The sequence below is a fragment of the Leptopilina heterotoma genome, unplaced genomic scaffold (assembly GCF_015476425.1).
Source record: "Leptopilina heterotoma isolate Lh14 unplaced genomic scaffold, ASM1547642v1 Lhet_628, whole genome shotgun sequence".
Lineage (NCBI taxonomy): Eukaryota > Metazoa > Arthropoda > Insecta > Hymenoptera > Figitidae > Leptopilina > Leptopilina heterotoma.
The window spans coordinates 84,661-96,625 of NW_025111148.1; the positions used below are offsets into that span (position 1 = coordinate 84,661).

An 11,965-nucleotide genomic window follows, 5' to 3' on the forward strand; every position below is an offset into this window, starting at 1 on the left:
AATTTAAAATATATTTATAAAAAATAATAAATTCTTCATAAAAATTTGTATTATTCATGAAAAGAATTAATTTCTTACGAAAATTTTTACAAACAATTTTTTAAATAATTGAATTCTGTTAGGAAATTTTATGAAAATAGTAAATATTGAAAATCATTGAATTGCGAAAAGTTTTTAAAGATAATTAAATTTTACAAAGAATTCTATTAAAAAATTTGTCAATGATTAAATGTCTGTGGGAAATTTTATTAAATAATTTTGAAAATAAATGAATTGCTAAAAAACATTTTATTATTTATGAAAATAATTGAATTCTTGAGAACGATTTACTTATTAGAATTTTTTAAAATAATGTAATTTACTAAGAAGGAATTTATTACTTTTAAAAATATTTGATTTATTGTGATGAATATTGTTATTTATAAAAATAATTGAATTTGAAAAGAACTTTATTAAAATACCTCCAAATAATTTAATTTTCGGGAGTAATTTTCTTATTTATCAACATAACTGAATTCTTTCGAAAAGTTACTTGTGGAAATAATTGAATTCTTAGAAAAAATTTAATTAAAATTTAGAATAATTATAGTTTTGAAGTAATTTCTGTAAAATGGTATTAAAAATAATTGAATAGTTGCTAAGAATTTTATTAAAATTTTTAAAAATAATTGAATTCTTTATAAGAATTTTATAAACATTGTTTTAAATAATTTATTTTTTCGAAATATAATAAATATTATGAAAATTTTATTAGTTTAAATAATTGGATTCTTGTTTAAAACTTTATTTGTGAAAATAACTGAATTTTTCAATTATTAATTTAAAATAGTAATAAAAATAATTAAAATTCTTAGATGAGTTTTATTATTTATGAAAATAATTCAATTCATGCTTAGAATTAAATCAAATCTTTTTTAAAAAATTGAATTTTCATAAAAAATTTTATTATTAGTGAAGGTAATTGTATTATTGTGAAAACTAAATTGCAAAAAATTTTGTTAAATAATTGATTTTTTCGAAATTTCTTTGAAAATTATTGAATTAAAAGTAGTAGAAATTCTCTAAAAAAATATTATTTATATGCTTTGTTCAGAAAGTTGAATATATAATAATTTGTTTACCTTCTCTATTGTTCAAAATAATGAAAATTTTCGTAATAAAGATTATTTTTAATTTAGGTATCAAATAACAATTTTTGCGAAAGTAAAGTTTCCTCGTACATGAAAGTTTAATTATTTTTAATTTTGAAAATCTGATGTTAAATTTGAAATTAGTATCAAAATATGTTAAAGTTTTTTTATATACTTTAAAGTTTACTTTTACCTTAAAAATTACTTAAATTAAAATGACTTTAAATTTTGCCAAAGAAATTCTTTTATTACTTATAAACGTTATCATAATTAAATTCTAATTAAAAATATGAATAAAATTTTTTTTTAAGTTAAGAGCGATGACTCGATCTCAGTCTTCATTTCAACCGACAATGCTCGCAACATAGTAGCTGCAATCAAGGAATTGCCAACTTGGGTTCATATAAGATGCTTCAATCACACATTGGATTTAACCCTTGAAGATTCGAAAAGACAAGTAGTCTCCATTAAACAGCTTTTGCGAAAGGTAAGTATTTTAAAAAATGTCATTAAACTATGCATCCTTTTCCTTTCTACTGCAATAATCAAACCATTCTTTCCAGTGTTAAAAAATTGTAGGGCATATTAACAAATCGGATCCGGCTAAAAAAGCGTTAGATAATGCTCAAAAAGACGAAGGACGTACACAAATTTTAAATCTTCTTCAACTTGTGGAAACGAGATGGAATTCGGAATTTAAAATGATAGAAAGATTGGTTCTTTTAAAAAGTCCATTGTCTACGGTTTTAAAATTGAATAATTTCAAATTTAAACATTGTTTAAATGAGGCAGAATGGAATGTCCTAGAAATTTTAGTCCAAATTCTAGGACCATTTAATGCAGCTAGCGACTGCATGAGTGGATCTTCGTATCCGACTTTGTCTATGAGCATACCTATTGTATATGAATTAAATCACTCTCTTATAACAGTAGAAGCTACAATAGGAGACGATTTGCCACTCAATCTTCGTTTATACGTGCAAAAAATAAAACAATCGTTAGAAAAGCGATTTGGCATTTTAATGAAAGATAATGTGTACCAAACAGCCATGGTACTTGATCCACGATTCAAATGTTTACTACTCAATCCGACGGAAGCCGAGAAAATAATTAATATAATTTCTGATGAAATTTTAACTCTCCGTCAAAATCAACCAGAAGATTTACAAGGTAGAAATTTGAAAATTAAAATGGACAAAAGATTTCAAACATAATATTAATGTATAATGTAACAAAATCTTACAGATGCTGATGCTCCGACTCTTTTGACAAAAAGATGGAAATTTTTAAAGGCAAAAAGAGCAAATCAAGAGGCTGAGAAACATTTATATTTTCCACATCTAGTTAGACAACAAGTAAGTTATTATTTTTTATCTTAAAAATAGAAAATGTCACTCAGGGTTGCCATGCAACTAGGAAAAGTCAGGGAGTTTTTATTCAAATCCTGAAAAATTGTGATTTTCTAAAGTTATTGTGTTTATTCTTGAAATCTATAATATTACTTAAATATTTTTTTTGTAAAAAATTTTATTAACTAAAATTCTTCTGAAAGTAGTTAAAATTTTTAATTATATATTTAATTGATTATTATTTATAGAAGAATTTTAATTAAAAACGCTAAAACAAATTGAATTTTCAAGCAATTACAAATGATTGCAGAAATTCAATTATTTTCAAAAATTTTAATTATTTTTAAAAACTTCCCTTAATTCAATAATTTTTAATATCTATTTACCAAAAGAATTCCATTAGTTAAAAAAAATTTAATAAAATTCTACGCAACTATTTCATTATTTTTATAAATAATAAAAATTACACAGGAATTTAATTATTTACAAATGAAAATTAATAATAAATTATGTTCATAAATAATAAAACTCATCGCAGACATTCAATTAGTTTCAATACTATTTTAATAAAATTCCTCTAAAAATGTAATTATTCTTAAAATTTTATTCAAATTTGTCAAAGAAATTTAATTATTTTAAAAACCTATGCTTATATTTGCAATACATTTTTAACTAAATTTCTTCAAAGAATTAAATTATTTTCAAAAATTTTAATGAAATTCTTTATAACAATTCAATTATTTTCAAAATAATTTTAATAAAATTCTTCTTAGAAATTTAATTAATTTTGAAGAATTTTTCAAAATTCAATTATTTTCAATGTCTACTATTTTAATAAAATTTCACAAAAGAATTCAATTATTTAAAAAGAAATTTTAACAAAATTCGTCTCAAAAATTTAATTATTTTCAAAAGTAATATTCGCAGAAATTTTATTATGTTAAAAAATTTACAAAAATTCTCATCAAAATTTCAATTTTTTTTATAAATAATAAAAATTTTCTCCGAAATTAGATTATTTTCAAAAATTTTAATAAAATTCTTAGCAGACTTTCAATTACTTTTAATACAATTTTTATCAAATTTCTCAAAAAATGTAATTATTCTTAAACATTTTATTAAAATTCGTCAACAAAATTTTATTACTTAAACATTTTATTGAAATTCGTCAACAAATTTTTATTACTTAAAAATTTGTTGATAAAATTCTTTATAAAAATTTAATTTTTAAACATATTCAATTATTCAATAAATTATTTATTTTTGTATTTAAATAATTGAATTCTCGTAGAATTTTGTAATAAAATCTTATTTAAAAATGAATATAATAATTGAATTTTTAAAAGGTTTTAAATTTAAAATCTTTGAAAATTTGAACTTTTCATATTGAATAATTAATTTTTTTCAAAAAGTTTATTAGATTTTTTTTTAATTGTTTGAAATTGAGGATCCCAATCAAAGAATCGGTTACAATTTTTTTTTAATCTCAAAATCGTTGCCCTGTAAGTCAAAAATTAAACTGTTTTTAATTAAAATTTTTTGAGAAACATTATGGTAATCTTTCTACAAGTAAGAAATATTTTCATAAAATTGACATATTAAATCCTTTTTTTATTTAGAGGTCGAGAATTTTGAGTTTCAAAAACTTATAACTGGTTCTTTGATTGGGACCCTCAATTTTTAATTGAAGAATGTCAGAATAATCCTTGTTTTGTAAAATTAAATTGTAAACAAAAGAATTTGTAAATTTTCAAAGAACTTTTTTAAAAATTGACTTAAAGAAGAATTTTAGTTGGAAATTCTAAAAATGAATAATCGTAATGATGAAAATAATTTTTGAAGAAGTTACAGTAACAAAGTAACAAGTTTTAATTATTATATGTTATTGAATTTAAAATTTTCGAAAATCTTAATTTCTATAAAAAAATAATAAGGATTAAATGTTTATTTATAAATGAAGTTATTGATGTTTCTGAATAATTTTTGTTTAAAAAAAAAAACAAAAAAACAAAAAAAACCTGGAAAAATACCGTTTTTTAAATTTGAAATAGAGAAATATTAATGCAATTGATTAATATATGTAAATGTTTTATTTCAGGTTGAAATGTACGTGAATGAAAAGACCCTTCCTGTTAATAATTGCCCATATGAGTGGTAGAGACAAAATTCCCAAAATTATCCGTTGGTTTCAAAAATAGCGGCAAAATATTTATCGATTCAAGCTTCTTCGGTAGAAAGTGAAAGACTTTTTTCCACAGCTGGAAACATTGTTTCTAATAAAAGAACAAAATTAAAGCCAGAGCACGTTACGCAGTTATCTCTTATAGCCGCTAATATGCGTAAAGCAAAATGAAACTGTGATTTCGGTATTGCTCGGTCGACGGGAATTTCTCAAAATGAATTTTTGAATTTCTTAAAACAAAGTACTTCCCTCAATAAAAACTTACAAATAGGCAGAGTATTTTCTTCTGACTTCCTACTCCGCAATTATCATTTTACAGACTTAGGATATTATGACTTTTTTCGACTATTTTCAAATAGTGTGACTTTTATCGACTTATATTAAAAAATTAGGACTTTTTTACATTTCTTATAAATTTTGCGACAAAATACTTGATTATTTTAGTATAAAATGCAACTTATTTCGATTTTTATAGTGTGAAAAGCATAACTATAGACAAATTATTGAAAATTTATTTTTGAATAATTTTTCTAATCAAATTTTTGAAATATACAATTAAAAAGATTTTGAATAATTGGAATTTTGTAAAATTTAATTGTAAATAAATTATTTTTATAAAGTATTTTATCACAATTTTTAAGAATTAACTTTTAAAGAATTTTAATTGAAAATTTTTGAAATTTTATTAAAATTGTATTAAAAATAATTGAATTTTTGCAAAGAATTTTACTGTTTATAAATAAAATAAAATTATTTCAAAGGATTTATTAAAATTCTAGAAAATAACTGAATTCTTATGAGATATACTGTATAACGAATTAAAAAAATGAATTCTTTCGTGGAATTTTTTGAAAATAATTGAATTTTTGCAAAGATTTTACTATTTAAGAAAATAATTTAATTGTTTTGAAGTATTTATTAAAATTCTAGAAAATAATTGTATTTATTCGTGAAATTTTATTAAAATTTTGTTTAAAAATAATTGAATTCTTACGAAGATCGTTATGATTTATGAAAATAATTGAATTCTTGCAAAGAATTGAATTATTTTCAATATTTTCGATATTCAATATTTTCAATATTTCCGAAAATTCAAATACAGTGAAACCTCGATAACTCGAACCTCGATAACTCGAATTTTTGATAACTCGAAGGTATTTTTTATTCCCGGCCAAAGGGCCAAAAGGCAAAAAGGCCTTCATAACTCGAATTTTCGATATCTCGAATTTTTTTTTGCTTCCCTTGGTGATTCGAGTTATCGAGGTTCCACTGTATATACACAAACTAATAACATTAAAAATTTTTAGAAATATAATCATACCTATACAAAATTATAAATTAAAATTCTCCAAAAAATGATTTTTCTTAAATTAGGTATACAAAAATTTTTCAATTGTTCTTGAAAAATTAAATTACAATTTTTATATAAAAAACTAATTCTTAGAATTGTTTTATCATAATTTTTTAAGATTCAATTAGCTTGGAACAAAGTAAATTATAAAGTTTTCTTAAATTTACTATTTTAAAATTTTTAAGAAATTATTTATAATTAAAATTATTTAAAAATTTGATTACTTTTTAAAATTATTTTAAAAATTGATTATTTTTAAAAGATTTGACTAAATTTAAATGAGTTTTTAAAAGATTTTACCAAATTTCAATTTTTTTTACATTTTTTAATTGTAGGTATGTAATTGTAAAAATATTGTCTTTCAAAAATGATTTAGAAATAATTATGAAAAGTTAATTTTACGAATTTTTTTATTAAGTTTTTTAAAAATATTCTACTTTAATATCTCTAAAAAGAAAAATGAACGGTTTTAATAATTATAAAAAATTGAATTTTTGGAAGCTTATAGTTTTAATGCATTTTTGGACGAATCAACAATCTTGTTGAATAAGAAACGGAATTTACTACCGCCGCAAATCGCAAAGGAAATTGTATTTATTAACTATAACTATTGGTTACTAAATGAAATTGAATTAATCATTTTTTTTATTTATAAATTACTATTAAATTGTTAAAATAAATAAAAATTTATTTTAACAATTGAGCAAAAAATTTGCAAAATAAGTTCTTTTTCCTTATGTTGGTACTACAAACAATAAGCGAAATATTTCTTTCACTTTTAACACATTGTTGGTATTTGTATACTATTTATATTTTTATAATATTATAGAATTAATAAAAAATATATTAACATTTTTAAGAAAAAGTTTCTAAGTACTTAGAATTATGAATACTTACTTATTATGAATACCAGCCTGCTAATTTTAGGTTAGGATTTCTGTCAAAATAGTTGTGCAAATAAAATAACCGAGTCGCACAATTCGAAATTCGAATTGTCCGATTCGAATTACTTTCGAATCGAATCGGCCAATTCGAAATTCGAAGTTTCGAATTTCGAATTGGCCAACTCGATTCGAATTACTTTCGATTCGAATCGGCCAATTCGAAATTCGAAGTTTCGAATTCGAATTGGCTAGTTCGATTCGAATTTACTTTCGATTCGAATCGGCCGATTCGAAATTCGAAACTTCGAATTCGAATTGGCTAGTTCGATTCGAATTCACTTTCGATTCGAATCGGCCGATTCGAAATTCGAAACTTCGAATTCGAATTGGCTAGTTCGATTCGAATTTTCTGTCGATTCGAATTTTGCACACCTCTAGTTCCTAGCGATCATCACGTACTCCAATCTGAAACAATTCAACATTATAAAGATTTTAAAATTATTTTTTCAAATTTAAAATTATTATTAAATGTTAAAAAATTTTAAATAAATTTTAAAAAATTTGAAATAATTTTTAAAAAATTTGAAATAAATTTTAAAAAATTTGAAATAATTTTTAAAAAATTTGAAATAAATTTTAAAAAATTTGAAATAAATTATAAATAAATTTTTAAAAAACTTGAACAAATTTGAAATAAATTTTCAAAAAACTTGAATAAATTTGAAATAAATTTTAGAAAATTTGAAATAAATTTTAAATTGTGACGAACCAACTTTGACACAATTTATCCTTGTGGGGATAAAACATAAAGTACACTAGACAAATGTACCCTAACATAAGATGTTTATAAATAAGGCCAATTCGAACCTTACTTCGGTTGAAATAACAAAAGGGTAAAAATTAAATATAACGTAAGTCCACATTTAATGTCATTAACTTCCTTAGCTATAACCTTTCATTATAAAGACACTCATAGAATAAATTGTCCGATCTTAATGAACTCGGATCACACCATTCTCAAAAATGCAAACACTGCAAAATGCACTGGTCAATGACGAAGTGTTATTAAAAAATGTCGATTTCCCCACCCGATCTTCGGTGTACGAAACAGATCAAACGGTGGAAATCGAAGAGTTGGTTTCGGACTTTCTTAAAGGAACGACCATAGAAAAGTAACGTTTAGTTTAAGGCCTGAATAAATAGGTCGTTTGTTTTGTAGAGAAGGTAAAGTCGGAATTCATAAAAAGTAAAACACAAAGTCAAGCTGTTTAGTGATATTAAAGGATATACTAGTGGAAATTAAATTGGTTCTAAAAAAAGAAATAAACAACCGAAGTGAGTTGAATGTACTATGAATAAACACATGTAATAAAAACACAACACACACAATACACTTCCATTAAGAGTAATATTAAATAAAATACAAATAAAGATAATATTTGGGTAAACAAAGATTTAATACTAATTGATGAAGATCGTTTTAAAGGACAGAGATAAATTTGGGAAAAATATATTTTTATGTAACACGATTTAACTTAAAATATATTATAATATTGGTATATAGTAATCTGTATTTTTATTTATTTAACAATCCTTTATTTCCTAAATTGACACTCCGCCTTAGAAATAGGGATTCTCACCCCACAGGCTGAATTGATAGTCTGTTAGGACGGGGATCCATTACCAAACGTGTTTAAGGGTTTCAGATTTTTATCCGTGCAACATCAGTTATCAATTCTAATTCTATTTTTGAAAATTTTAGCATAGCATCAAAAGCAAGTCCTGGTGCTGTATAATAATGCATTGGATCTAAATTAAAAGTTGATAAAAATGTTTCCCTGAAATTTTCAAAAATATCAGATAACAATAATACATCAGTTTTTAAATTAAGATCTGAATATTTACCTAAATTTTGCAAATTAAATGATTTTCATACATTTTTAGCATGGCATAATCTGAATCGGAAACATGTTCATTGTATAATTTAGAAAAAAATGAATCTTTTGGTGATGAAAATTCCTCATCATATTTTCCCCAACAATCAATATAATCATAGGGAAATACTCCCTTTCGTGTTAATAATTTAAATTCTGCATTATTATTGCAAAATTTACGTGCAATTTTTTTTATCATTACTCAAATAAGAAGCTAATTTTTCAAGGCTACTCGGCATAAATTTAAAAGAATCTATAAAGCGAAGTTTAATCTTGGTATCAACAACATTTTTGAAAAAGCTATATACTTTTCTTTGTTTACAGGCAGCAAGCTTATATCTCCTTTGAAATTTGATGCTAAAGCTCTATTAAAAAAATGTGAGTCATATCCAGAGGGATTATGAAAAACTACTGGAATGATGTTTGCATCTTTATAATTTAAATTGCAGTTTTGATGAGCAGCACCGCGATATTTACCTGTAAAATGACAGTGATCGCGGTGCATAATATCATTAGACAGAAAATCTTTTTCGCAAATGTGACAAATTGCAGCAGTTCAAAAATCATGTTTTTCTTGATTCGTTAATGTTTTCATTGGTACAATGATTCTTAAAAGATCATTGACGTAATGTGATACGGTCAGCTCTATCAATAGTGCCGCAAAATTGCACAGCGTTTACGACTTTTCTTGGAACTGTAGTACCCCCACTGTTTGTATATTTCTCTTTTAGCGGAAACTCGAAATTCAGAAGCCGTGCTAGAGTCGCTAAAGTGGGGATAGAGCTCGAGCGAGAAAAAAGAGAAGTGGCACTATTGATAGCGGCAGTATTGGTAGAGTTGACTGAATAGTTTTTAATTCGTTTAAAAACCATTCAATGTAATTTTGTCCGCGAAAAAGATTGCTTTTATATAATGTATTATCATAACTACAATGTACATAATAAGCAACACTTGTTGGAACGTGCTTCTGAAAGTCGAAAGTATTAGTGTATGACTTATCCATAGGAACCAACAGACACTCAGTATCTGCATATATAACAAACGGTACTCATTCTTTAAAACTATAATTTTTAAACAATAAAATATTGTCGTCTTTTTTTTGGTAAAATTACCCTGCATTTATTAATTTTTTCGCATGACAATTTATGCTGTTCAAAAGACTTTTCTATCTTAAAATGACAAAGACATCTATCACATGTTAAAATACGATGTCCATTTCGAGAAACTTGAGAACTAATTAAACGAGATAAATTTTTTACAAGTGTAAAATGATAAGTTGATTTTTTATGTTTCTGTTAACTTGATTTTCATCTACATTTAAATGTTGCTCATTATCATTTAGAGCAAATATTTCAACAGAAAAAAGGTGAATTACTGAAAAATCTGATTTTTCTTTACTCAAATAAAGAGGAACAATTTCTGATTTTCCATTTTTATCATAATCTTCTGCATAAACATTAATACTTAATTTATTCAATTTCTCAAATTTCTTAATACAATCAAATCTAATGGGAAATTCTATACCATCGTATTTTAATATTTGACTGTAATGAGAATATGAATGGGTACGTGTAACATGATTTGTAGCAGGGTGTAAAGCTGCTACAGTACACCAAAGAAAACAAAAGGAGTCATTATTTTCAATATTGATTATTGCCTTCTTTTAGAGCTGTGCAAAATAATTCGAACCGAACTGTTCGAATTTTTTCGCCTAGTTCGAATGTCGAAAATTCGACATTCGAGTTAGCCTAGTTCGAATGTCGAAAAACTGACATTTTAGTTAGCCTAGTTTGAATGTCGAATATTCGACATTCGAACTAGCCCAGTTCGGATGTCGAATATTCGACATTTCAGCGCCCTAAAACCGAACTGAACTCGGTTCGGTTCAAATTTTGCACACCTCTACTTTCTTTGTTTTTACATTTTTAGGTAATTCAACATAAGTTGATAATCCTCCTAAAAATACAACATAATTGTTAATATTAACAACGTATCGCTGCACCTACCTGCACGTGTAGCATTTCGGCACGTGTTATATTCGTGAATCACCATGCATTAGAAATTATATATAAAAAGGGGTAGCATCTTCGATAGAGCAGAGAGTATTTTTCTGAAGATCAACCATAACACATCAAAGTTAACTTAACTGCAATCCCAGTATACAGTTTAGAAGTTAGCTAAACTACATCCCCAAGTAAGTTTATGAGACCAAGTTCGGTACGACAATTAGTAAATTCACTTATTTTACTACGAGCAATAACCCAAGAAGAATTAATTTGTTTTCAAGTTTCAAAATAAAATATTGAAACAGTATTTCTAACTTCTAAACATCGAGATTTGCTTTGGAGGCAACAGTCTGGAAGAAGAGTAAAATCCCCAAGAATACAATACACGAAATCCCATTAGTGTAAACAACAAGGCTAATATACAACCACTGAGGACACCGACCACAGGCTCCTTTGTGTCTACTTCTCATAACCACTTCAGATCGGAGATCGAGATAAGAATCACCAGTTTCTCAACACCTGCAATAATCGTTATTCCAAAAGTAAGATTTTTATACTCATTGTATTTTTGTACTATTGTCAATTCTTTTCTTTCTTGGTTGGTTGTAAATAAATATTCTCTTACAACATCTAGTAGGCTCATTGACTTATCCTCATCCCAAATTAGATTCAATTTCTGAATTATGTTATTTTTAGTGTTTAAGTACTTTATCTCTTCATTCATTTCACCCATTTTTCAAATTCTAAATTTTTCATAAAAAATTACGTTAACTTTTAAATTTGAAAAAAGAGCTAAATAATGCTTTACTTTTTGCAATGTTAACAATTTTGCATCGTCTAAAAATTGTGACATATCTTTATAAAATAAATTTACAACTGAACCTGTACTTATTCGACCATCAAAAGCAGACTCTATATCTTTCCAAATTACTCGTTCATCATCATCATCATCACCATTCATCTATCTTCTCTCTCTTCTTCTTGAGTTTTTCAAATTTCTTTTGAAAAACAATCAATAAAGACAAAATTGACGTTAAACACATTTTATCTGAATCTCTTGCACTAATTTTTAGAAGTTTTTTAATTAATTGAATATTTTTTTCACCAACTTTTAACCACTTTTCACATT

General features: G+C 24.6%; 1 protein-coding gene across 1 annotated transcript; it reads left to right on the forward strand.

Moving 5' to 3' along the window:
* The first annotated feature begins 1,538 nt into the window (after window positions 1–1,538).
* On the forward strand, window positions 1,539–4,948 carry LOC122509775 (E3 SUMO-protein ligase ZBED1-like). The gene is made up of 3 exons (XM_043624015.1): window positions 1,539–2,300; window positions 2,376–2,485; window positions 4,578–4,948. The coding sequence occupies exons 1-3, from the start codon at window positions 1,832–1,834 to the stop codon at window positions 4,635–4,637; spliced, it is 639 nt and encodes a 212-aa protein (XP_043479950.1). The 5' UTR covers window positions 1,539–1,831; the 3' UTR covers window positions 4,638–4,948.
* The last annotated feature ends 7,017 nt before the right edge of the window (window positions 4,949–11,965 follow it).